At 41.5% G+C, this 27,806-nt stretch overlaps 1 protein-coding gene across 1 annotated transcript; it reads right to left on the minus strand.

Annotated features, from left to right (window-relative positions):
- Window positions 1-1,409: 1,409 nt before the first annotated feature.
- On the minus strand, window positions 1,410-26,747 carry LOC110506260 (glyoxalase 1). Its single transcript, XM_021585696.3, has 6 exons — window positions 26,232-26,747; window positions 14,632-14,714; window positions 13,991-14,131; window positions 11,154-11,221; window positions 10,661-10,750; window positions 1,410-3,270 (listed from the first exon to the last, which is right to left on the minus strand). Exons 1-6 carry the CDS (start codon window positions 26,298-26,300, stop codon window positions 3,179-3,181), a joined length of 543 nt encoding a protein of 180 aa, XP_021441371.1. The 5' UTR covers window positions 26,301-26,747; the 3' UTR covers window positions 1,410-3,178.
- Between the last annotated feature and the right edge of the window lie 1,059 nt (window positions 26,748-27,806).

A 27,806-nucleotide genomic window follows, 5' to 3' on the forward strand; every position in this document is an offset into this window, starting at 1 on the left:
TACTATTGCTCAACCGGTCTACTTTTCAATACCCTCCCCTTCATCCCCTCCTCTGTCTCTCTCCAGGTGGACCACTGGATGGAGTTCAGTACGCGGCGCGTGTGTGGCCAGTCGGGCCTAGCTACGGCCCTGGGGGAGCTGGACATGGCCTTGGCTCTGCGCACATTCCTGGTGGGCAACAGCCGGACTCTGGCCGACCTGTGTGTGTGGGCCGCGCTCAAAGGTCAGTCAGTCCCAGTGACTCAGCTGACCCTAGATGGGCGTCTAACGCTTTAACCGAAGACGGCTGGGGTGTAGACAGTCATACATAACAGCACAGGCAAATATATTAGTGTGTGCATCTAAAAACTAAACTAGACGCACCCGGGTACTAGATGCACAGAAGGTCATGTGGTTTGGTAAGAAGAATGTCCCTCCTCCCACAGGTGTTATTACTACCTCTGAGGGTTTAGAGCTTGAGGTAGTCACCGCATACAAGTATTTGGGAGTATGGCTAGAAGGTGCACTGTCCTTTTCTCAGCACATATCAAAGCTGCAGGCTAAAGTTAAATCTAGACTTGTTTTCCTCTATCGTAATCACTCCTCTTTCACCACAGCAGCCAAACTAACCCTGATTCAGATGGCCATCTAACCCATGCTATATTACAGACACATAATTTATAGATCGGCAGGTAAGGGTGCTCTCGAGCAGCTAGATTTTCTTTACTATTCGGCCATCAGATTGGCCACCAATGCTCCTTATAGGACACATCACTGCACTCTATACTCCTCTGTCAACTGGTCATCTCTGTATACCTGTTGCAAGACCCACTGGTTGATGCTCATTTATAAAACCCTCTGAGATATCTACTGCAGCCCTCATCCTTCACATACAACACCCATTCTGCCAGTCACATTCTGTTAAAGGTCCCCAAGGCACACACATCCCTGGGTCGCTCCTCTTTTCAGTTCGCTGCAGCTAGCAACTGGAACGAGCTGCAAACACTCAAACTGGACAGTTTTATCTCAATCTCTTCATTCAGACAATAACGGACACTGACAGTTGTGGCTGCTTTGTGTGATGTATTGTTGTCTCTACCTTCTTGACCTTTGTGCTGTTGACTGTGCCCAATAATGTTTGTACCATGCTGTGTTGCTGCCTTGCTATGTTGTTGCCTTGCTATGTTGTCATCTTAGGTCTCTCTTTATGTAGTGTTTGGTCCTATATTTCTATTGTATTTATTTAAATCCCAGGCCGTCATTGTAAATAAGGATTTGTTCTTAACTGACTTGCCTAGTTAAATAACATCTATGTTGAGAGGTAGACATCGATTTTGGACTTGTCAGTTGTATGTTCTCACCCTTTCTCTCTTACACACTCACACGTGTGTCCGTACAGGTGGCAGTAAATCCAGAAGCAGGCAGGGACGTAATTTACAATATGTTTAATCTGAGAATAAAGAGACGCCGAACTTGTGAAACATCACAGCACAGTTGAAAAAAATGTATGGCAATGGTGTTCAGATATGGGAGGGCTTGAGTGGAGCTGAATGATGGAACTAAAAACAAAACTATCGTCAAATATACTGTGTCCGTGAAATGTATATAGTATGTATAAGCTGGAAGTCAAAACCTAAGTGTCCATTAGTTTACTTCAATTAGTGGAGGAATGGTAGGGTTAATAAAAGGAAAATATATATTCCAAATAAATTGGGGGGGGGGGGGAATTGGAAATGCAGACAATTACATTGCTGTAAACCACAATCTGCAATATAAAAGCTGATCTACCCCTGGAAAAATAAATAAAAATGATCCCCCCCCCCCCCTTCTAAAACTAAAGTTGCAGCCGTTAGTTTTATCAACACGCGCTTTGGTACCGCTGGCATTTCCCTTTCCAATAATGTTGCATTTCATTTTTCATCTTACAGAATCAAAGTTAAAGGCCCAATTTAGGCACTTTTTTAAAACATGTTATTGCGCTACAAATGGATATTTGACATAAGATGTAGGATACGGTTAATTAAATAATCAAAATAAGTGTTAATTTATTAACCTGCAGTTATAGGGCAGCAGTTAGCCTAGCGGTTATAGTGTTGTGCCAGCAACTGAAAGGTCACTGGTTCGAATACCTAAACTGTCAAGGTGAAAAATGTCAGTGTCCTTGAACATGGCACATAACCCTAATTTGCGCCAGGGTCTCCGTACTATTATGGCTGACCCTGTAAATTAGCACATTTCACTGCACTTCTCTGGTGTAGGTGACAAAACAATTAAGGATTATCATATGAAATCATTTTCAAAAGCATGTAGATCCAGATTATTCATACAGAAATATCAAAACATTCTTTCAACTTAACTCCAACTCCTCATGAGGTGTCCTACATATGTCGACTAGGTAGGACCCCTATGACTAGAAGCTTCATGCATAGCTTTTAGCATAAGATTAGGTGTAAAATGTCTCTTCTCAGCACTTACGACCAAATTTTCCATCTCTGAGACGCTCTGTGGATACAGTCCCTGGGCCCGGTTTCCCAAAAGCATCTTCAGGCAAAACTCATCGTTAGAACAATAGAACTATGGGATCCTAACAATAAACTTAGCCTTGTTTAAGATGCTTATGGGAAACCGGGCCCAGGACAAGTAAAACCGAAAGACAGGTTTGATGATTGCATAAGTCTACCGTAAAAAGGTAGACTCCACAATTTGACATTTCAGACAGCATTGTGGCGGGGTCCACAGCAGAATTCCAATCTGCCAAGACTACCACTAATGTTGTTATCTTGCTCACTCTACCTTCATGTAAAACAGAGTTTAAGTAAAGAAAAAAACGACAACAGTAACTGCAGCTTTGAACAGTGGTGTTTAGCTTTACTGCACATTAGAAGGTTAAGTCAGGCATCGCTGTATACTCAAAACAAAATGTCCGCCAAACCTGCGCTCAGCCATTAAACTCAAATGAGAAATACAACCCTAATTCTTTACGATTGGCCCTTTTCCCGGGCTGCATTTCATTGCCACGAGCTCTCAAGACAATAGAAAAGTGTGCCTTGTCCTTATGTCGTGTCACTGCTACTCCCATAAGTATCCTTCATGGAACTGGGGGGGGGGGGGTTTCCTAAATTGTTGGCAAAATCTACACCCCAAATAACGCCACGGCACTGTATCCCATTGGGGGGGGGGGGGGGTCCTTGTTGCCTCTTTAAGAGGTGATGGAGACCATGTTGTTGGGGCTGAGGATCTCGATCCAGTAGCCATCAGGGTCCTGTACAAACGCCAGCCCCTTCATTTTACCTGAGAGAAGAGCAGAGGGCGATAGAGAGAGACGAGAATGGAGTAGAAGACAAAACACCATGATAGATAGAAATGCTCCTGATTAAAATTGTCAGGATACACATTGGAGCAAGAATAGAATATAAACATCCAAAGAGCACATGAGCTGAATTAAAGTATATCCAGAGTAAGAAATATCCTAAATGAACTGTGGCGTCTAAGAAAAGATATTTATAGAATTGCATTATCCATTTACTTCATTGAATTTACAAAAACGTTTCTGTAAATTCCAAACAGTAAATGGACTCTTCGTGGTTTCATACATAAATAACCATAAAAACACCAGGATGATGATTTCCCTGTGACTGAAGCAACACACATTGAAAAGGTGTTAATCATACCCACCAACAGTAACACCTGGGCCACGTTCAGCAGGGCCCAACGTTGTGAACTTTGATATGTCATATAGAACATGCCTCTGAATGTGGCCATGAAGTGGTAATGTTATTGACCAAAACTGCCTCACTCTTATGTGAAATCAATGATCTGTCATGTTGCCAAGGAAGTTCTCGTAATGTTTACATGTAACCCAATCCTGTTTTAAACTACCTGACTACAGAGAACTCTAGACAAATATGACGATTCCCTCACCCGTTTGGCAACATGCTAAGCTATGAACACTAACACCATTGAGGAATGCCAACAGCTTAGCTAGCACAGCAATCCTCAAATCTGTTTATACATCTGGCATAAATATAATACAGTACCAGTCAAGTTGACACCTACTCATTCAAGGGTTTTTATTTGTACTATTTTCTACATTGCAGAATAGTGAAGGCATCAAAACTATCAAATAACACATGGAATCATGTAGTAACCAAAAATTTATTCAAACTGTATTTTATATTTAAAATTCTTAAAAGTTGCCACCCTTTGCATTGATGACAGCTTTGCACACTCTTGGCATTCTCTCAACCAGCTTCATGAAGTAGTCACCTGGAATGCATTTCAATTAACAGGTGTGCCTTGTTAAAAGTACATTTGTGGAATTTCTATTCTTCTTAATGTGTTTGAGCCAATCAGTTGTGTTGTGACAAGAACAGCTCAAATAAATCAGAGAAACGACAGTTCATTACTTTAAGACATGAAGGCCAGTCAATATGGAAAATGTTAAGAACTTTGAATGTTTCGTCTTTCTATTTGCAGTCGCAAAAACCATCAAGCGCTATGCTGAAACTGGCTCTCATGAGGACCGCCACAGGAAAGGAAGACCCAGAGTTACATCTGCTGCAGAGGATAAGTGCATTCGAGTTACCAGCCTCAGAAATTGCAGCTCAAGTAGCAAACACACCTCAACATCAAGTGTTCAGAGGAGACTGCGTGAATCAGGCCTTCATGGTCAAATTGCTGCAAAGAAACCACTACTAAAAAGGACACCAATAAGAAGAGACTTGCTTGGGCCAAGGCACACAACCAATTAGACTGGGGGAAATCTGTCCTTTGATCTGATATGAGTCCAAATTATTATTATTTTTTCTTCCCCAAATTAGATTTTTGGTCTTGTCTTTGTGAGACGCAGAGTAGGTGAACGGATGATCTCCACATGTGTGGTTCCCACCATGAAGCATGGAGGTGGTGTGATGGTGCTTTTCTGGTGACACGGTCAGTCATTTATTTAGAATTCAAGGCACACTTAACCAGCATGGCTACCACAGCATTCTGCAGCGATACGCCATCCCATCTGGTTTGCGCTTAGTGGGACTATCATTTGTTTTTCAACAGGACAATAACCCAAAACACACCTCCAGGTTGTGCAAGGGATACTTCACCAAGAATGAGTGATGGAATGCTGCATCAGATGACTTGGCCTCCACAAATCACCCGACCTCAACCCAGTTGAGATGTAGGACTAGGTACTGCAGGCACTGCATACCTAGGAGGGTTTAGCCCCCTAATATTTTAGACTGGAGCACAGCATGTTCATGAGCCACACTAATGGTAAAAAAAAAATACAAAAATTCAAGCAAGAAGATATTCGAACATTGTGTGTATTAGCAGTAGCAATAAGGAGAGAGGTTGATTTATGCCCCATTGGGGCAAGGAACCGTGACAGATTGTGGAGACAACTGAATAATTTTGGCAATGTGTGTTGTCAACAACAGTGATATTTGAGGCGTAACACTGGAAGAAGACATTAGGTCACCTGTGTCCTCCAGTAATACATTTGCAGACGCTTTAGTTTTGGTTCTAATAAGGTATCAGGACCCGTGACCAAATGATTAGGCACCTATACCATAACTACTCTGGGAAGTGGATATCACAACATGAAATAGTTCAAATTGGCGCGTATTAGAGCCGTGGGTGAGAAGATCTAAACACCCTGGACACCGTCCGGAGAGGTGTCGGAATAACTTTTGAAATCGAGACCGACAGCTGGGATTCTCATTTTAAAGCAGGGCTAGAAGAAAAGTTTAATAAAGCCATTGATGCACTAAACCAAGCACACAAGGAATCTACTAATTGGGCTCAAATATGGATAACATTTTTGCAAATTGGTCAGCATTTCCCTACAGAGTGAAAATTCCAATCAAATAAAGAACTCAGATGCTGTTGTAATGTGGTACAATGACATGAATGAAAAATCGCAAGCTCAATACACCAGCGTTTTGAAGTCAGCATTCTATCAACAAAAAATAAACCGATAAACCCAAAATTAGTAGATGTACTCAGCTGCAAAAGGACTGGGTACGTGAGTACAATTTGTACGTCTACTTTGATGGCAGGTTTGACAAAACTGCAGTTGCGGGGGTAGTGGATGAAATGGAGCAGGATGCTTTCAGAGTGGAATCTAACTCTGCTCACTTCGTAGTCGTGCGAGGGGTTAACACAGCTTCTGAAAGGTCACTAACAGTGTTTCAATGGCCAAGAGAAGACAAAGAAACAGGGAGGGAAAAGTAGCATAGGGCGACAGATCCCAGTTTTAGATGTGGGGCCATTGGAAAAACGAGTGCAGGATGGTATTGAGACGACTGCAATGGCTACATTCGGAAGGAATGCTGCGATGTGAGCCTTTGCATTTGTGACAGAAGAACCAGCAGCAAGCACTCTTGAAAGCAGCGGGGCAGGAAACTCAAACATAGCGGTGTATGGCCTTTGCTCAATCAATAGTGGTTCATAGAGATGAGTTTCTATGTGAAGGGAGACGTAGGAGGCCACATCTCGCACAACTTTCTAATAGATGCCTGGAATCAAATATAGCCGATTCCTTACAATGAGGAATGTGCTAAATTTACAACAGGGAAGTTTTGCATTCAGCAAGGTAACCGGGGAAGAATCGAAAGCGATCCAGCTACTACCCATGTCTCTGATCATAGGACCAGTAACAATACACAGATCATTTTACATGGGAAGAAGGAGTTGATTTTGGGGTTGGAGAATCTATGCGAAATACCAGGCGAATAGATTCTAAAAATACAAAATAAAATGACCAGGTCAAACACTCCTAGCAAATTCAGAAAACAAGGCAATAAATAGGCCATAGAGGTGAAATAATTACAATTTAGCATTAACACTGGAGTGATAGATGTGCAAGTAGAGATACTGGCATGCAAAAGAGCAAAAAGATAAATAATACCACGGGGATGAGGTAGTTGGGCGTGCTATTTACAGATTGGCTGTGTACAGGTACAGTGATCGGTACGCTGCTCTGACAGCGATGATTGGAGGGTGGACAGTGGACTTAACATGTTAGGTTTCATTAAAACTTTTGGGTTTCTGATTAAGATGCAGCATAGTGAATGCTAACAAAATGTACACTTTCTCTTCCATGAGAGGGGGTGTCATTATCTCTTTGGAATGTTTCCAGAGACTGTGGTCTTGGGAGAGCAGTTAGTGGAATTCTGCAGTTTTAAGTATAAAAGTATCCGGATTAGGCCATTAAAGGGAGCTCCCAGATAAGTAAGGCCTGGCTATGTGTGTGTTTTAGCCCTAGGGTTTACCATACACACAACCTCCTCATCGGTTATGAGTATGTGTTAATGGTGTTAATATCGTGTTTGAATTATTGTATGGGGTCTTAAAAATTGGTTGTGAACTGGGTTTGCAGAATGATGGAAAATGTTTGAAATTTTGTCAAAAGGTTATTGAAGAAGTACAGGGAAAGAAAACACTTAATGGTGTTGAATGACGTTTGTCCTGACTTTCTGGTGAGGCATGATCAACCTCAATAGAAATTGTGAGATTTAAGTTTAATATGAATGAGGGACATCTGTCTATAGTCTATTTTACCATTACCTTTTGGGATACAATTATTTCCTTATGGAGTTAGAGAGCTGTAATTCTAATTAGTTTATTTTTGATTTAACAGGCAGTGTTTGTTTTTTAATCACGATGACAGTCAAGTGTTCAAGGGGAAATAACCAGTTCCCTGGGACCCTGCCCATTGGTAAATATGCAAATGTATTTTGTTCAGTCTGCATATAAAAAGGAAAATATATGCTAGTAATGGTTGACAGTTACTCCAAATGGATCGTGATGTGTATTGCTGTTGTTCTTGTCTCTGTTTCAATACAAATCTCACCAGATTGGGTCTGCTGTATTGTTGGGATTTCTCCCGAAGGGTTATTTATTTTATTTATTTTACCTTTATTTAACTAGGCAAGTCAGTTAAGAACTAATTCTTATTTTCAATGACGGCCTAGGAACAGTGGGTTAACTGCCTGTTCAGGGGCAGAACAACAGATTTGTACCTCGTCAGCTCTGGGATTTGAACTTGCAACCTTCCGGTTACTAGTCTTCCGGCTACCCTGCCGCCCAGGTTAGAGCTCTAACTCCCTGACCCGGTAATTGCGAGATGGCAAAGGTGACCACAGATGGTATCTTGATGCATAGGATGGATATTTTTGACCAAGAACATTGTGAACCTCAACCCTCCCTAACCAGCTGAAGAATAGTGACAAAGGCATTCACTACGACCTTGTTTCTCACCACTCCTACCTGTGACCCGAGTCTGAGCCAGCAACTTGAGTACGAGCAGCAGGAGTATGGCATGAGGCTGTGCATGTGGAGTGAGATCAAGTCAAACTCCTCTCATACTGCTGATGTACTGGTGGGAAAAATAACCAGACAGAATAGACTACAGAATGGTGGTGGCGGCTCAGGTGAGAGACTCGTGTACTTGGAAAAATCAGAACATTTCCTCAGATATTGAAAATCGGGACATTATCATGGCATTAACTGTGACAGGCATGAGTTACCCATGTGCCGTTTGGAAGATAGTTTATCTGAAGAACCAATGAAGACGCTAAAAGGATGAGTGCTGGAGAAGGGGGTGGGTCAACCGTGCCCGTAATACTTTATTTGGGGTATCAGGTTGTTTGTGGAGGTCAGCACAAAGCATAGTAATTTAAAGTAAAAATGCATTGAGATACCGATCTGTCATTAGCATGGCACTTACGACAGTAAAACCGGGACAAATGGGGGTTGTAATGAGAAGTTATCGGTAATATATGGTCCCGTTTGTAAATGTACTTTCTAACCTTGATGGTGTGCTAAGTTGAGGGGCTTGAATTCCTGTGATTGTCAGTCCCTTGGTGGTTAACGTTGAGTCTTTCTAAATTTGGGTTGTAGAATTGATCATAATTAAAACATTTGATTCGGAAAGGAAAAAGAGAGCTGCTGCTCCTAAGCTGTGAGGAGAGCACAATGTGAGGGGAGGATGCGCTGCTCGAAATTATTGGGTCGAGGGAGGGTTTTTCTCCTTGTGAAACCTTATCGTTTAGTGTCCTCAGAGGGAGGTTATTAGAGAAGCCACTATATGATAGCTTGGGCCAACCATGAGGGGGTACTGGATGAAGGGGTTTTGTTTTACCAGATGTTTTTGTCATCTGAAACCTAATGTTAAAGCGCATCAATACATATGGATTAATGGATGATACAGTACAATTAATTACATACAAGGCTCATAGTCGGTCTTGCGTTAACACCCGAGGATGAGGAAGGAGACTGGCTTGGAGACTAGCATTCCATGGGCATAGAACAGAACAAATGGTTCTTTCCCCAGTCTTAGTAGCATCAAGGGTAGTGTGAAATTATTAAACATGTATTGTCTTTCTTCCATGTTCAAGTCAATATGTTTCTAGGTGTCGTGGAACATAAGAGTGATCATTGTTCCAAAGGAAGGATTAGTGGAAATGAACTATTTGACCTGAATGTTTTAGTAGTAGTGACCAATGTGTTATGGGTGAGATGGAATGATTTATGTACAAATGTATTTGTAGCAGGTGGCGAGGTACATGCGGTGCCTGTGTTTGAGACAGAATGTTTGCATAAGGCTGTTATAATTGCAGAGTCTGGCAGGACCGACAGTGTATTCTGTGGAGTCCCAAAAACCAAGGCATTAACATTACAGGGAAGTGGGGGTCATAAATTAAGGAAGTGGGTAATAGAGTCTCTGGGGAACTATACCACTTTATGTATATTGTTACAGGGGATGGCTTGTAGGAGAGGAAGGACAGCTAACTGTGCACAAGAGACTACTATGAATTTAATTGAATGTCACACATACCCAGATCATGGTGAGTAGCAGAGATAGTGTTGTCATTTCAGACACTATTGTCAACTTTTAGTGATGGGTTTGTCAAAGAAGGTACAATGCTTAAAAGAATAGCCACAGATCCCTGTATACAGGAGGCCACATCACTGAAGGGGAAGTTTGCTGTAATAATAGCATCACATCTCCTGCAGTGTGAGATGACTCAGTGCTACTGTGCTGAATTAATCAACTTTACCTCATCTTAAAGTAAAGATGATTAAGGCCAACGCACGTGTATATCGATCGGGTGGCTATGGAGGAAGGAGATCGGGAGCAAAGTGAAAATAACAAAATGGCTTGGGAACACCTCTGGGAGCCTGGGGTCTGACGGGGAAGACTGGGTGAAAGCATGAGGTGGTTTCTTAGGGCCTTCATTTTTGTGGAACCCAGCAGGAAAGTATCCAGAAGGCATAGTCAAGCAAATAATGGGAATTGTCATGTTATCAAACTTCTTTGACTTGTACTGCATATACAGTACAAGTCAAAAGTTTGAAGACGCCTACTTATTCCAAGAGTGTGCAAAGCTGTCAAAGGCAAAGGGCGGCTACTTTGAAGAATCTAAAATAGATTAAGATTTGTTGAACACTTTTTTGGTTACTACAAGATTCCATGTGATATTTCATAGTTTTTATATCTTCAATATTATCTACAAAAATAAAAACCCTTGAATGAGTAGGTGTCCAAACACACGCACACTTTTTAACCCACTTCTTCAATCTTGTCTCAAATATTTTATGACACCAAGCAAATGTTTCACACACCCAAATCTTGCTTACAAAAAAAAGCCAAGTGTGAGTAGTACTGCGGGGCTACTCTTACCATCATCAGGCTTCTTGACAAAGGTGACTGCTTGCTCTTCAAACAGCTTGCAGGCAGCATAGACGTCAGGCACCGCAATTCCAATGTGCCCTATGATGCGAGAGAATGAACATAGCACATTGCTGACTAACTAGTTTACGCCACTTATGCAGTTAATCAACTCAACGACTTGGAGAACAGCTGGGGGTGTATATCTAAGTCTTGAACAAAAACTATCCATTAAGATGAATAACAATCCAAAAGATATAAATGGCAGGGTGGGTAACAATGAAGCCTGCAGATATAATGCTTTATAACTTGTTATAAGCATGCATGGGCCTTTTAAAAAGTGTCCTTCTTACAGATATGCAATAAGACAAAAGTGGGTCAAACACGTCAATGAGAAGTCTTACAATGAAAAAAATGATTGATTATTCCAGCAGACTTTATGTACAGTTGTACGGCAAGGTACTATGGGATGATTACTGAGCTTCAGTGCAGAGTAGAGACTCACCAAAGCCACGAGGGTCCGAGTTGCCATTGTGGTAAGACTGGCTTGCGTCACTCTCAGAGCCCCAGTTACTAGGAGGCACAGAAAAAAAACAATGCAATACAAAACTATCAAATTATAGGAATGTAAGATCACACATCCGATATTAAAAAAAATTAAATGACCTTTTAATGTGGCATGAACACAACCCATCATGACATTTATCTGATTGTCAAACAAATTACTTTAAAAAGTAGGCATGTATATCCATTTCAAAACAATTCCAGCATCCAAACTGCATGTCTACTCATGCCATTTGATGAATGGTAATAGACATGTGTCTTGCTGACAAATGGAAAATAAATGTAGCCTGAGAAGTTGGGACACCTGAAATGAGGCTGAAACCATTCTAGGAAAAACAGGAAGGTCACCCTAAACACAAGGTCAAATTATTAGGCTAGGCTACAATGTGTATTACTGTGAACTTCAAATAGGCCTACCAGAAGCCAGTGATGTAGTGTTGACTGATTCGCCGGTCGCGGTCCAAAAAGTAACGCTCACCGTGCTTTCAATGGCTTTTTAAGTTAAATTATACAAATCCCCACTAGGCCTATACCAGTGCCGGTAGCCTACCCTCTCAGCCAAGGCAAACAGGAACGCACGCAGAATAGGTAGCCCACATTCAATATAATACAAGAATTGATTCAAAACATGTTTTACACCATAGTTCATGAGTTGTCCATAATTCATGAGTTAATGCGTGGAGTCTTCACAGATTGTGTGACATAACACTACCTTTCCTTATCAACAATGTCATTATTAAGCATTTAGCAATTTAAAGAGAACTTAAACCCTGTACGAATCATATCTTGGAGGTTTCAAAAATGCACTGTAAGCGTAACTATGTAACATTTAATTACATTTCGCCGTAAAAACAATTCTCATGGGCACACAAACCCAAAATAATGTATGCCAATGCCATTACAAAATGTAATGCTTCTGACCGAAAGAGTCAACTATCGGCCTAATGTCATTAACATATACTTGGATGCAGTTTTCTAGCTGTAGCTAGTTGTCTAGTAATATTGTCGATCATCAGGTATTCAAGTTTTTAAAAAACTGCACACACCTCAATCTACACACAATAGCCCATATTGACAAAACAGCTTTTTAGAAATGTTTGCAAATGTATTATGAACAAAAAAAAGACACCCTATTTACATAAGTATTTAGACCGTTTACGAAGACTCAAAATTGAGCTCAGGTGCATCTTGTTTCTATTGATCACCCTTGATGTTATTACAACTTAATCGGAGTCCAACTGTGGTAAATTAAATTGATTGGACATGATTTGGAAAGGCACACACCTGTCTATACAAAAGGTGCCACAGTTGACAGCACATGTCAGAGCAAAAACCAAGCCATGAGGTTGAAGGAATTGTCTGTTGAGCTCGGTCAGGGAGGTGACCAAGAACCAGATGGTCACTGACAGAGCTCTAGAGTTCCTCTGTGGAGATGGGAGAACTTCCCAGAAGGACAACCATCTCTGCATCTCAGGCCTTTATGGTAGAGTGGCCAGACAGAAGCCACTTCTCAATTAAGAAAGGCACATGACAGCCTGCTTGGAGTTTGCCAAAAGGCACCGAAAGGGCCTAAAGGGATTCTCTGGTCTGACGAAACCAAGATTGAACTCTTTGGCCTGAATTCCAAGCGTCACGTCTGGAGGAAACCTGGCAACAACCCTACGGTAAAGCATGGTGGTGGCAACATGTTGTGGGGTTGTTTATCAGCGGCAGGGACTGGTTGACGTGTCAGGATCGAGGGAAAAATAAACGAAGCAAAGTACAGAGAGATCCTTGATGAAAATCTGCTCAGAGAGTGCGCATAACCTCAGACTGGGGAGAAGGTTCACCTTCCAACACAATGACCCTAAGCACACAGTCAAGACAACGCAGGAGCGGCTTCGGGATGAGTCTCCAAATGTTCTTGAGTGACCCAGCCAGAGCCCAGACTTGAACCCAATCAAACATCTCTGGAGACCTGAAAATAACTGTGCAGCGACGCTCCCCATCCAACCTGACAGAGCTTGAGGGGATCTGCAGAGAAGAAATGGGACAAACTCCCCAAATTCAGGTGTGCCAAGCTTGTAGCGTCATACCCAAGAAGACTCTAGCTGTAATTGCTGTCAAAAGGTGCTTCAACAAAGTACTGAGTAAAGAGTCTGAATACATCTGTAAATGTGATTATTTCAGATTTTGACCAGTTTTGCTTTGTCATTATGGGGTATTATGTGTAGATCGAGGGAAAAATGTACTTAATTTTAATATAAGCCTGTAATGTAACAAAATGTGGAAAAAGTCAAGGGGTATGAATACTTTCCGAATGCACTGTACATCTAATGCATTGGAATAAAGGCTTATTTTTTAAAAATCGAGTACGCATGTCAAAACAAATGGCGAAAAAGATGAAGTACAAAGGAAAATCTCAGCCGAGGCAAAAAAATAATCTGCATGGACTTCGCCGCCACAAATAAAATGGTTTAAACCATGACAGAGAGGTGGGGGTGTTCGTTAATTTTCATATTTACCACTGCATTTTAAACAAATTAGAGAATGGTTAAATTGGAATTATTTAGAAGATCCCCAAGTTTTACTTTTGTTGCATCTAGGGCAGCCAACGTCTCCTTCAGGGGAGTTGAGCGCCCTTGGCTCCTCTGATAATTCACACCACGCCCGCACTAAAAAACATTTCAAGGATATCTCTAAGACTGGAGTAAGAGTAGACCTTCTGATCATGCCCAGGCCTCTTGTGAATAGTGAGGAGCGCTTTTGCCTATCGCCCAAAGTCCAAAGTGGCCTTACTGGGTGAGCTCAATGGTGGCTCGTCTGGAGAAGGTCCAGGCCGTTCTTTCTTTCACGTCAGCAGGGATCTCCTTCTTGTCCTCGTAACCCAGGAAGTAAAGGGAGAAGTGCATGGAGGGGAAGTCAAACTTTTGGAGTAACCTGGAGGGAAGGGACAAAGAAAAGTTACCCGTGTTGTATGACTGCATGAGGGGAGAAACACACTACATATTGGAAAATGACAAAGTATCTGCTCTATTGACGCTTCAGGAGGGTTGTAGTGTTTTACCATTTACTTATTGCCAGTCGATAGTCTCATGAACCAGCCTGACAGCTGCGCTCAATACGTGTGCCACGTGTTGAGCACAGAGTTCAGGCTGGTTTCAGGGTTATGCCATTTGTTTAATACTTTAGCCAACTTGTCATCTTCATTCCAAGAAGTGCAGGACCAGTCAGGTACCAAAGCTAGCTTATTGTAGCATTTTACTAAGTAACTGTCAAGTTAGTAAATAAGTGCCTCCAGCTCATCCTAAATCAATTTACTTTGGTTAAAACTGTCATGAAATTAATCTAGTCAAAGTTTTATTTGAAAGAGTAGAGGTACTGTATTTCTTGTGATCCAATGACCAGACAACATTGGTGGGGCAACGGTTGGCACTCACGTCATTCCCATGATCCTGGTATAGAAGTCCAGGGATTTCACTGGATCCTTCACCCTCAGCATGGTCTGCTGCATCATGAAATCCTGGAACACCACAGAATTCTCAATTCTAGGAATTATTCTTAATTCTAGGACTTATGTTCTACCTCAAAAAAAGAAGTGAGCATTGAAAAATAAGTACACCTGTAAATTCAGGGTGGCAACTTGATTTCCTTCAATAATCGTTCATGCTAGCTTACATGTTTCGGAGCAAACATACTCCTAACTACAATGATCTAAGATTAATCACGAGACAGTCGTGCTTTGCATGATTTGTCATACAGTCCTAAATAAATAAATTAAAAAGTTTGTTTTGTACACTGCGTGCGCCATTAAATCGTCCTGTATTAGAGGACCAATACAGCTGTCTGCAGCTCAGGCAACCCGACACCCCCCATCCTTTTAACAACAGGACACTGTAAATGCCTTTATCACTCTGAAGATTATGAATTGGGCTGTTTGAGAAGGTTTGAATCCTAAGCTAACTGCCCACACATAGTTTGAAGTACAATACCATCACAGCTACTGTAGTAGGTCAAAGCTGAATGCTGGAAAACCTTGGTGATGACGCAACATAATACAGCAATAAAAGTACACTTAAACAATAATGACAACTGGGGTCAGAAATAATGTAGTTACTATTGATTTAAAATTAACAGCTGATTTTCCACTGGGAAAATGACTAGTAGTATGTTACCTGTAAACAAAACTTTTTTTTTTTTTTTTTTAAATGTACATGTACATTCATCAGATAGTCAACTTTGTAAATACAACTCAGAGATGGCCACAATTGCTTTTGACAAGCTACAGGTTTATACTGGCTTTTTTGTTCAAGCCCAGTTCTAACCACACCTAATTGATGGTCTCGTTGAAGAGCGTGGTGATAGCACTGTGCAGAAAAGCCTGCATACCGCTGTAGATCATCAAGAGCAATGTTGTTAACTCCTGGTACAAACACTTCAACAAAATTAAACTGCTGAGAAACACGTGTAAAATAGTAATTAAAAATGTAAAACACTTGTACAATTAGACTTATTTACAAATCTGAAATTGGATAGGTGCTCTAAATCCTTGAATAAAGAACTTGAGCTACAAAAATGTCCTAAATAATGTAGTACTGTCCTAAATAATGTAGTACACAGCTGTCAAACTCAAGTAAAAGAGCACATGGCCTCATTTATAAATGGCAGCATTATTATGAAAACAGGTGGGAGAACTCAGATTTGGAACAGAGCAATACATTTTAAGTATTGATAGTGTACAAAAGTACCATGTGTACCTCGAGCATTTGAATTGGCATAAAGAGACCATTCATGCTTGATCCGAAAATGTGGTCGGAGACGCTGTATGGCTGGTGTGACGCAATCGCGAAGCCTCCGGAGGCATAGCCAGATAGCCCTGACTTCTGCAGAGGTCAAAACAACGCAAATGTTGCATGGCCAATGTAGACATCGAAATGAGCATGTAGCGCCTTTAAAGGGTGCGTTCCTAAAATTGCCTCCAGTGCTGTTCAGAAATTCAGAGCGCACACTGGACGCTCTGGCCGAGGAGTCGGGTTGATGCGAGCGTTCTGACCTCACGAAGGCAATCAAGAGTCCAAACGGCCTAAAGTTAGGCTGTTTTCATGTTATCCAGAACGCTAGTGACCAACTGTGCTGCTAGCAACAATTTAATTCAGTTTTTTTTATATCCTTCACTAACACTGAGATGAGGATGTGCAAGTAGAAATACTGGTGTGCAAAACAGTATAAAAAAGTACAGGAATGAGGTAGGTAGTTGGTTGGATGGGCTATTTACAGATGGGCTGTGTACAGCTGTAGCGATCGAGAAGCATCAGCTGTCAGAGCAGCTTAAAGATGGTGAGGGAGATATGTCTCCAACATCTGTGATTTTAGCCATTTGTTCCCATAATTGGCAGCAGAGAACTGGAAGGAAAGACAGCCAAAGGAGGAGGTGGCTTTGGGGATGACCAGTGAAATATAAAGTTGAAGTCGGAAGTTTAAATACACTTAGGTTGGAGTCATTAAAACTAGTTTTTAAACCACTCCACAAATGTCTTGTTAACAAACCATTGTTTTGGCAAGTCGGTTAGGACATTTACTTTGTGCATGACAAGTAATTTTTCCAACAAATTGCTTACAGACAATTTCACTGTATCACAATTCCAGTGGGTCAGAAGTTTACATACACTAAGTTGACTGTGCTTTTAAACAGCTTGGAAAATTCCAGAAACCTATGTCATGGCTTTAGAAGCTTCCGATAGGCTAATTGACATAATTTGAGTTAATTGAAGTTGTACCTGTGGATGTGTTTCAAGGCCTACCTTCAAACTCAGTACCTCTTTGCTTGACATGATGGGAAAATCAAAAGAAATCAGACAAGATGTCAGAAAAAAAGTATGGTTCATCCTTGGGAGCAATTTCCAAATGCCCTGAGGTACCACACTCATCTGTACAAACAATAGTGCGCAAGTGTACACACAATGGGACCACGCAGACGGCATCCCACTTAGGAAGGAGACGCGTTCTGTCTCCTAGAGATTAACGTATGGTGGTGATCCTAACTGACCTAAAACAGGAAATTCTTACTAGGATTAAATGTCAGGAATTGTGAAAAACTGAGTTTAAATGTATTTGGCTAAGGTGTATGTAAACTTCCGACGTACCTGCTGGAGCATGTACTATGGGTGGGTGTTGCTATGATGACCAGTGAGCTGAGATAAGGCGGAGCTAAACCTAGCAAAGACTTGTAGATGACCTGGAGCCAGTGGGTTTGGCGATGAATATGTAGCGAGGACCAGCCAACGAGAGCATACAGGTCACAGTGGTGGGTAGTATATGGCGCTTTGGTGACAAAACGGATGGCACTGTAATAGACTACATCCAAATTGCTGAGTAGTGTGTGGGAGGCTAATTTGTAAATGACATCAAAGTCAAGGGTCGGTAGGATAGTCAGTTTTACCAGGGTAAATTTGGCAGCATGAGTGAAGGAGGCTTTGTTGCGAAACAGGAAGCCGATTCTAGATTTAATTTTTGATTGGAGATGCTTAAATGTGAGTCTGGAAGGAGAGTTTACAGTCTAGCCACATATTCTAAGTGAGAACCATCCAGAGTAGTGATGCTAGTCGGGAGGGTGGGTAGCGATCGGTTGAAGATCATGCATTTCTTTTCACTAGCATTTAAGAGCAGTTGGAGACCACGGAAGGAGTGTTGTATGGCGTTGAAGGTCGTTTGGAGGTTTGTTAAGTGTCCAAAGAAGGGCCAGATGTATACAGAATGCTGTCGTCTGCGTAGGTGGATCAAAGAATCACCCGGAGCAAGACCGACATCATTGATATATACAGAGAAAAGAGTCAGCCCTAGAATTGAACCCTGTGGCACCCCCATAGAGACTGCCAGAGGTCCGGACAACAGGCCCTCCGATTTGACACACTGAACTCTGAGAAGTAGTTGGTGAACCAGGCGAGGCAGTCATTTGAGAAACCAAGGCCTAGCCGTAGAGAATCGCTTATTGAAATTCTCGCTTATCGTGGATTTATCAGCGGTGACAGTGTTTCTTAGTCTCACTGCAGTGTGCACTGTAAAGTCTCCATGGACTTTAGTGTCCCAAAAAGTTTTGGAATTAGTGCTGCAGGATGCAAATGTGTATGAAAAAGCCAGTCTTTGACAGGATGAAGTCAATATCCTTCTAGGATACCCGGGCCAGGTCGATTAGGAAGGCCTGCTCGCAGAAGTGTTTTAGGGAGTGTTTGACCGCAGACCCATAACGGACGCAGGCAATGAGTCAGTGATCGCTAAGCTCCTGGTTGAAGACAGCAGAGGTGTATTTAGAGGGAAAGTTGATCAGGATGATATCTATGAGGGTGCCCATGTTTACGGATTTGGGGTTGTACCTGGTAGGTTCTTTGATAATTTGTGTGAGATTGTGAGCATCTAGCTTAGATTGTAGGACGGCCGGGGTGTTAAACATATCCCAATTTAGGTCACCTAGCAGTACGAACTCTAACAATAGATTGGGGGGCAATCAATTCACGTTGTCCAGGGCACAGCTGGGAGCGTCTATAACAAGCAGCAACAGTGAGGGACTTATTTCTGGAGAGATGGATTTTTAAAAGTAGAAGCTCAAATTGTTTGGGCACAGACCAGGATAGTATGACAGAACTCTGCAGGCTCTCTCCACAGTAGATTGCAATTCCGCCCCCTTCAGCAGTTCGGTCTTGACGGAAAATGTAATTGGGGATGGAAAATTCCGAATTTTTGGTGGCCTTCCTAAGCCAGGATTCAGACATGGCTAGGACATCAGGGTTGGCGGAGTGTGTTAAAGCAGTGAATAAAGCAAACTTAGGGAGGAGGCTTCTGACGTTAACATGCATGAACCCAAGGCTTTTACGGTTGCAGAAGTCATCAAATGACAGCGCCTAGGGGCACACAGGGCCTGGGTTAACCTCTACATCACCAGAGGAACAGAGGAGTAGGATGAGAGTACGGCTAAAGGCTATAAGATCTGGTATTCTGCTAGCCATGTAGATTGTACATTTAGTTCTGTATTAGATTATCTTTTGTATGTTTAACAAGCTTGCCATCTTGATGAATACCATATACACTTCCTAGCTTAGAATTTTGAAGTAAAACATGTTCTAACTCTAGTTATCCTTTTGTCTGCATTGACTTGACTGGCAGTAGATTGAGTGGATGCCCAGGGCAGCGGCAACACCTCTGTTGCTTGTCTATTAGCTAAGAAATTCCAGTACAGATGTGGCAGTCAACAAGAAGCTATAGGAGATGAGTAAATAAAATGGGAAAATGTAGTTAACATATGATTCATATGAAATCTATTATTCATGTCCATTTGCTAATTGCTCAAGTGTCTCATATCCCACTCGGTTGCCAGCAACATTGCCTAAAACATATCCAATGTATCAAGGCCTTGAAAGCTGGTCTCTAGTGAGATGCACCATCACACTCACTTCACAAACCCAAAGACTAAGAGTCACATTTATTAAAATATATTAGGTGTGTCGGGAGGGGGCTGTCTAAACTATTAAATAAAGAATGGTCAAAACATCTCATTTAGTTTTCTTTTGACCTCACGCTGCTGCAACCTGATCTCATATCCTTCTGTACGTAAATCCAATGTAAACCAAAATACGTCATTTGGTATGATATATATTAAATATGGATGTCCATCATCCATTTCTCCTATGTTACAATTTGCACAATATGTTATACATTTCCAATGCATACGATACGAATTTCAATTTGTGGCCAACGCTAATGTTAGCTAGGCTAGGGTTTAGGTTAGAAGTTATGTTAAAGGGTTGGGGGAAGGGTTAGCTAACATGCTAAGTATTTGCAAAGTAGTATGTAGTTGCAATAAAAGTAGTAAGTAGTTTCAGAGTTGGTATTTAGCTCAAATGTTAAAGTTGTCCATGATGCGATTTGAACACTCAAATCTCATCATGGTTGCTAGACACTTTTACACGTCTTGAGTGTGAGACCAGGCTGACAAACAGCATGTCCTGCAAGCAATGATTATGTTGTTTTACCCTGGTGCACCACGTGCAGCTGACTACATTTTACTTGAGCATGGCGACTTCAAATTTTCTGTGAACACACTTTAAAAGTAACTTGACACGGTTGATCAGTCAGTACAAAATTTGGATTGTAATGACAAGACTGCAGGAGAGAGTTTATGTTGGAGCTGGAATTTATTCTACACATGTCTGAAACAGCGATGCTGTCAGTGTGGTGAGTTGATGCTAGCATGCACAACTGAGGTTCTGTTTACATGTGTGTTTGGGGTTCAACCATTTACTGTATGGGGTTCACAACACCTTACAATTTGTTCTCTCGGCTATGGTTTGTGTGGTCTTGGTTCTTAGTTGAGGAAATGTAGCGTAGCTACCTGCAGTGTTTGTCCTGTCTGAAATCTGGCTACCTCATCTTACCGTAGCTTGGTCTGTGCAATGCAAATGAACGTGAGCAACAGGGCAGTTAGCTAGTCTAAGTTTAAAACAACCAAACTTTGGTTATGATATATTGTGGTACATACACGTTAGCTAACATTACCTAGCTAGCACAGCTTATTTGTGCATATTTGTTTGTGCTCCGATTACATTTTACCATATGTCCCAGATGCTTTCTGTAATTTTGATGTAGTCGTGAAAAAACAGGCTTTACTTTAGGGCATTTTTCGTACCCTGCTAGCTCCTAACAGTTCTATTGAGCATCATGGCACCAACTCACCTGCCGAACATTCTATTCCCAGACCATTGTTCTGTGCCACAATACCAGCTTCGCTATTGCTGGCAATTAGACCTGCCCGAGTTAACATTGTAGTCTTACCTCAGGTAACTTACTTTTAACAAAGTTACAGCTACTTGGTGTTCTCTTGGGTACACGTTGTGGTGACCCACAGTGCTAGCAATGGCTGGCGCATAGCCATCCAACGGTTTTAAAAAAATGGGTCATGCTTTGTAAAACCTAAACAATTGTAAAACCTAAACAAAAAGCATGTCCCTGTCCTCCTTTTCAAATTGTGGCCGATTTAAAAACAGCCAGAATAAATGTTTTAAATTATTATTTGTTGTGTCTAAATGCCTGCTGGGTAATTTGATATGTTTATAAAATCTGTTTGTTCGTAGGCATCAAATTGAGTGAATGTTGAGCAGGTTCACTGAGCTGGAAACCAAATGGATAGGGCTAGCTCATTGATTTGTAGTTCTGACGCAGGTGCTACCTCAGATGAGCCAAGCAAGTGTCGCTAATTAGGTATGTAGTACCAAAAGAAAGCCACTGGGAGGCGAAAGAGCTATAAACCCATACTGTTTGCATTAGAGACAATCAGTCACATTTATTTATAAAGCCCTTTTTACATCAGCAGGTGTCACAAAGTACGAGACAGAAACCCTAAGTATATCCTATTTAGCATGAACCCTAATTCTAGGGTAGGGTAGCCTAAAACACTTTTAGAAACTATTTTAGTAATACTATTACATTAGTAAATACTATTATAGTACTAAATTGCATAGATTTTTTATCAAAACCTAAGCATTTTACAGTTTTTTTACTAGTTATTTTAAAGATATTTATTGTTGCAAGGCAGAATACTTCATAAACAAGACACGCGTTTTATTTTTCAACTGTGGTTTGAACTGGGTGTGACCGAGTAAGCTCTGAAAGTCCAGCAATTGGCGTGGGATAGGTGAGACTGAGCTCAGGAATTAATCAGAAAAATACACTTTATTTCTCAGCTTCCTCACCAATGTCTTGATGTGAATTAACCTTTAATTGCTAAATATTTCCAACAGATGTCAGCATAAGACCTCAAAACATAATTTTAGGCTACGAGGAGCAATATGATTGACATAAAATAGCATGCAACCAAAGATTGCCCCATGATTTTATAAAATGGTCACACATGACTTCAGTTTTGTTTATAGATTTATTTGTTTTAGACCCGTGTTGATTTTGGGAGAGCAAAAAATAACTATAGCAGGTATTGAATCCCATCCAAATAATCACCACTCAGATGATCTAACCTCAACCCTAGTATACATGCATTATAAAATCTTAATATATCTTATGCCAGTGCAAGTAAACAGCCTCGGAAAAGACAAGAGTGCATCTTACACAGCCCGCAAAAAAATTATATCATGGAACCCTCGCAGTTAGTAAATTTACCTCAACATGACACCAAACTTTTGGCGGAGCTATTTGAGTTAGCTAACGTAAACTCGTACATCGCCTTGGTCCGTACAATTGCCCTTATTCTAGCGCCCCAAATACGTAATAATTCCAGATCAACTGTAATGTCAATACCATTGTAAAGCACAATTTCTACCCTTTCCAACATAATCAATTACATGACCTAAACGCTGCCTGTTTCTGCATAATTCAAGCAGGCAATGAGCCCCGTCGGCTCTTTTTAAAAATGGCGGGTGGGGAAGCTAAACTAATGCGTGATAGTGAGAAGGAGAGATGTCGTGTGGGAAAATTGCTTTTTTTCACTCGATCTGTCCAACTTATCGCCTCTAAAATGTAAATAACACACTATAAAGAGTTTATATAATGTGTCATTACATACCTATTTGAAGGTTGTGAACAGCGGTTTTGAGAATGATGATCCATGCAATGATAACGCAAAAAAATTACTAGGTATACCCCCCCTTACCCCAGTCACTGTCCATTTCTTGTTTTTAAAGGATGATAGAAGTGCTACACCTAGTGGAGAGAGATTGTAAGACAGAAATAGTTGCTTTATGCGAGCTGTCCGTTACGACATGACACGTCAAGATGTAACGGAGGGTCAGTTTTGAACTTTTCTCCAGTACTATAGAACCATTACCAGGTCGATCAACGCTTGAATAGAAACCTAGTTCACACCCCCGATTTTGACGTCAACGCAGTCACTACAGTCCCATTAGTTTTCTTAGTAGCCTCGTTTGAATGTTGCGGTTGCGCACATTTGTACGGAATGGGGTGAGTTTACGTTACTTGTACGACAAGGCAGTGGCTCGATGCTGGTTGATTTGGCATTGAACACAATAGGAAAATGTGTTTATCCTCGACCATAGGTTACTGAATTAATGTTCAAGATTGACATAGTAATAATAAACAATCATTATAGTAACCTGTTAAAATTAGGGGGTGCTTCCAGGGATGAGTAACCTTCATACGTTTCATTTGTGGTCTTATACTGCCATCTATTGGAAATATTTAGCAGCACCATAAATATATTGATCATACAATCAACAAGTTGTGGAAGGCTACCCAAAACATTTGACCCAAGTTAAACAATTTAAAGGCAATGCTAACCAAATACTAATTGAGTGTATGTAAACTTCTGACCCACTGGGAATGTGACGAAAGAAATAAAAGATTAAATAAATCACTATTATTCTGATATTTCAGATTCTTAAAATAAAGTGGTGATCCTACCTGACCTAAGACAAGGAATTTTTACTTGGATTAAATGTCGGGAATTGTGAAAAACTGAGTTTAAATGTATTTAGCTAAGGCGTATGTAAACTTCCGACTTCAACTGTGTGCGTATATATAGCGGGTGTAGCAAAATGCTTGTGTTCCTAGCTTCAACAGTGCAGTAGTATCTAACAATTTACAACACAAAAATTTAAGTAAAAGACTGGAAGAAAAATATAAATATTAGTTTCAGTAAATGCCACTCCGACATTGCTCAAATAGAATGCATATGAGATGACTAAAGCAGTATGTAAACATTATTAAAGTGGCCAGTGATTCCAAGTCTTTGTTTATGGGGCAGCAGCCTCTAAGATGCAGGGTTGAGTAACCGCGTGGAAGCCGGCCTTGATGCCGGCCGTGATGGCCTTGAGTTAGAAAACAGCTTCTGTCCCAGCTTTCATGCACCTGTACTGACCTTGGCTTCTGAACGATAGCGGGGTGAACAGGCCGTGGCTCGGGTGGTTGATGTCCTTGATCTTTTTGACCTTCCCGTGACATCGGGTGCTGTATGTGTCCTGGAGGGCAGGTAGGTTGCCCCCAGTGAGGTGTTGTGCAGACCACACCACCCTCTGGAGAGCTCTGCAGGTTTCAGGCAGTGCAGTTGCCGTACCAGACGGTGATACAGCCCAACAGGATGCTCTCAATTGTGCATCTGTAAAATGAGGGTCTAAGGGGCCAAGCCCAATATCTTCAGTCTCCTGAGGTTGAAGTGGCACCGGTGCGCCTTCTTTGCCACACTGCCTGTGCGGGCCATTTCAGAATGTCAATAATGTGTACGCCAAGGAACTTGAAGCTTTCACCTTCTCCACTGCGGCCCCGTCGATGTGGATAGGGGCGTGCTCCCTCTGCGGTTTCCTGAAGTCCACAATCAGCTCCTTCGTTTTGTTGAGTTATATTATTTTCCTGGTACCACTCACCCAGGGCCCTCACCTCCTCCCTGTATACTGTCTCGTAATTGTTGGTAATCAGGCCTACTGTTGTGTTGTCTGCAAACTTGATTGAGTTGGAGGCATGTGTGGCCACGCAGTCATGGGTGAACAGGGAGTACAGGAGGGGGCTGAGCACGCACCCTTGAGGGGCCCCTACATTGAGGATCAGCGAAGTGGAGGTGTTGTTTCCTACCGTCAACACCTGGGAGCGGCCCGTCAGGAAGTCCAGGACCCAGTTGCACAGGACGGGGTTGATGAGCTGTAGTCAGTGGAAAGCATTCTTACATTGGTATTCCTCTTGTCCAGATGGGATAGGGCAGTGTGATGGCATCATCTGTGGGTCTATTGGGGCGGTATGCAAATTGCAGTGGGTCTAGGGTGTCAGGTAAGGTGGAGCCTCAAAAGCACATCATGATGATGACAGAAATTAGTCCTATGGGGCGATAGCCATTTAATTCAGTTACCTTTGCTTTCTTGGGTACAGGAACAACGGTGGACATATTGAAGCAAATGGGGAGAGACTGAATATGTCAGGAAACACTCCAGACAGCTGGTCTGCGCATGCTCTGAGGACACGTCTAGGGATGCCGCCTGGGCCGAGATCTAGCATATTTCAGCTCTCATCCGACTGGTATAACTTTACCTTAGCTAGATAATTAAAAAAATAACATTCATTGGGTAGCTAGCTACCTTTAACGTACTTGCCCGTTCGTTAGCTAGCTAGGTTAGCTTTCAGCTGACTGGTTTTAGCTAGTTACAGTCAGAGGCTAGCTGCTGGACTTTGTCCAAGCACGCTAACGTTAGCTAGGTAACATTAGCTAGCTAATCAAAATACATGTTTGCATGTATTGATTGACCACAGTTAGCTATATATACACACACACACACAATAGCCTAGGCTTGTTCGCATACAATTCTTACGACTGGCATCGTGGTGCAAGCAGCTGTGTTGTTGCTGAGCAACCGATCTGGTGTTATAGAACATAGAAATGCTACAAAAAGGTAGCACGTCGTTTTTTAATGGCCGGAAAGGTGTACGAGAACGAAACATTTAAGTTCTTATTAAATAACTGTTGCGACTACCAACACCGTAGATGCGAGTTTGTAATAGCATGATATACAGTCAAGTATCAGTAATACAGGGACTCTGGCTCTGGCCTACACAAGCGCTCAACACGGACTTGCTTATCACAGACTTAGGTCTGGCTGGCAAATAAACAATACCAATACGGCATCATTACATAACAGAAATGGAGTAAAGTAAGTCAATGTAAAGCCTATAAGTGTGTGTGTCAATTTCTATAGAAGAGTGGGCAAAAAATGTACAGAGTTCTTGTTTTGCAGTTGCATACACTATCAGTGCTAGCAGAGGCACAACAAACAGTCCAAATGTCACTTCGAAGTATAGAGTTTCATAGTTAGTAGCACTGCGGACGGTGTATCAGTAGAATGCACTAAGTCTATAAATAAGACGCAAACAGCAAAAGCGATTTCACTTTTGCAAACGTTGCATCTGGCAGACGACGTTCACCTGCGCGTGAGCCCAGCTGTAAAGCTATGAAACTGCATAACCGGCTTATGTGCCTAACTTTAGTATTGCGAGTTCCACTTGGGCAGAATTCAAGAGTGGACTGCTAGATATAGCTACTCACCTTCGTAAGTGGGTTTCCATCTTTGCACGCTGCTGCCGCGGCCTCGTCTGATAAGCCTTGTTCGGTCATTTTGCTTGGATATCTACCTCTAGAAGAAAACCGAGGAGTGCTAGATTGTTGGTGTGTGCGGTGAGCAGCAAGGCACGGCCACTGAAGTGAGGAAGTAAAAGAGCCCCTCCAAAAACGGCTCGACTTGGAGCGTCTAGCTACGTCAGTCAGGGCTAAGCAACCGTTCGGAACGTGTTCTCACCACCATATATGGGAGTGAGAGAAGAGGATGGAACTAAGTGAAACTGGGCCGACATTCTGCAAATTCTCTCATCGAAGAAACATATGATCTCAATACATGTTTATGTTCCCATAACTATAATATGTTACGAACACAGTGGACTACGTTTTATAGACAAACGCTATGCCAAAGTATTTAAAAATGGTGTTGTTTAGAAAGAGTGCAAGGTCGAATTGAGTTTGTGCACACGCGCACTTCAGAAGAGGCGTTCACTAACAGAAATATGCAAATATATGCTAAAACTCGCCAATAGGATCTCTACCTCGTGCATGGCTTTGGCCACGTCCTTGCTTGTTCTGCCCACTCTGCTTCATTTGCTCCCACTGTAAACTACACAGATGAACTATCTTGGGTTAGTTATATATATCTTTGGCTACGTCGTATTATGTACGACTGTACATAAATTCAAAGCACCGCAGTTCAATAGAAATGCAAATGTGTGTTTAATTTGTACTTTGCTATATTATCACGGCTCATAAAATAATTCAAACCTTTTATTAATTTGCAGTAACTTTTCCGTGATATATGGAGTAATGAAGACAGCTGGAAGTTAGTTTATTAATGTTGCCACAAGATGAAGGCATAGTACAACTAAATACCATTTAGCCTACTAGTCTAGTGCATGCACAAGTGAAATTATTTACAAATATAACCCAGTATAATAGTAGACCAGCCTGAAAGGAGTGCTTGAATTTATTTTTGTTACAGGCTGTCATCCATAATTGATCTGCTGTCAGTTAAATTTAGATTTTTAAGGGCATTTTCGATGGTCAAAGGTAAAATCTGGTGAAAATGGGTATAATGGAAATAATATTTAGAATCATGAACACCTTTATTCACCAAGTACATTTGCATGTACCAGGAATTTTACATGGTCAAATGTTGCTGCAACAATAAATAGAATATACACAATTAACAGAATGTACACAATAAACGTAAAATACAGACAATATACAGAATATACAGACAGAATGTATAAACAATGCATTTACATACACTGAACAAAAATATAAACACAACATGCAACAATTTCAAAGATTTTACTGAGTTACAGTTCATATAAGGAAATATGCCAAAATAAATAAATTAGGCCCTAATCTATGGATTTCACAACTTGGAATACAGATATATCTGTTGGTCACAGATACCGTTAAAAACAAGGGTAGGGGCAAGGATCAGAAAACCAGTCAGTATCTGGTGTGACCACCATTTGCCTCATGCAGTGCAACACCTCCTTCACAAAGAGTTGATCAGGCTGTTGATTGTGGCCTGTGGAATGTTGTCCC

This window comes from Oncorhynchus mykiss, chromosome 26 (genome assembly GCF_057628025.1).
Source record: "Oncorhynchus mykiss isolate SJ-2025 chromosome 26, ASM5762802v1, whole genome shotgun sequence".
Lineage (NCBI taxonomy): Eukaryota > Metazoa > Chordata > Actinopteri > Salmoniformes > Salmonidae > Oncorhynchus > Oncorhynchus mykiss.

Coding starts and splice junctions, on each gene's coding strand:
- LOC110506260 (XM_021585696.3), bottom strand. CDS start 26,300: ATGACCGAACAAGGCTTATCAGACGAGGCCGCGGCAGCAGCGTGCAAA. Junction 14,715..26,231: donor ATGGAAACCCACTTACGAAG/GTGAGTAGCTAT, acceptor GTGGTGTTCCAG/GATTTCATGATGCAGCAGAC. Junction 14,132..14,631: donor ACCAGGATCATGGGAATGAC/GTGAGTGCCAAC, acceptor CCTTCCCTCCAG/GTTACTCCAAAAGTTTGACT.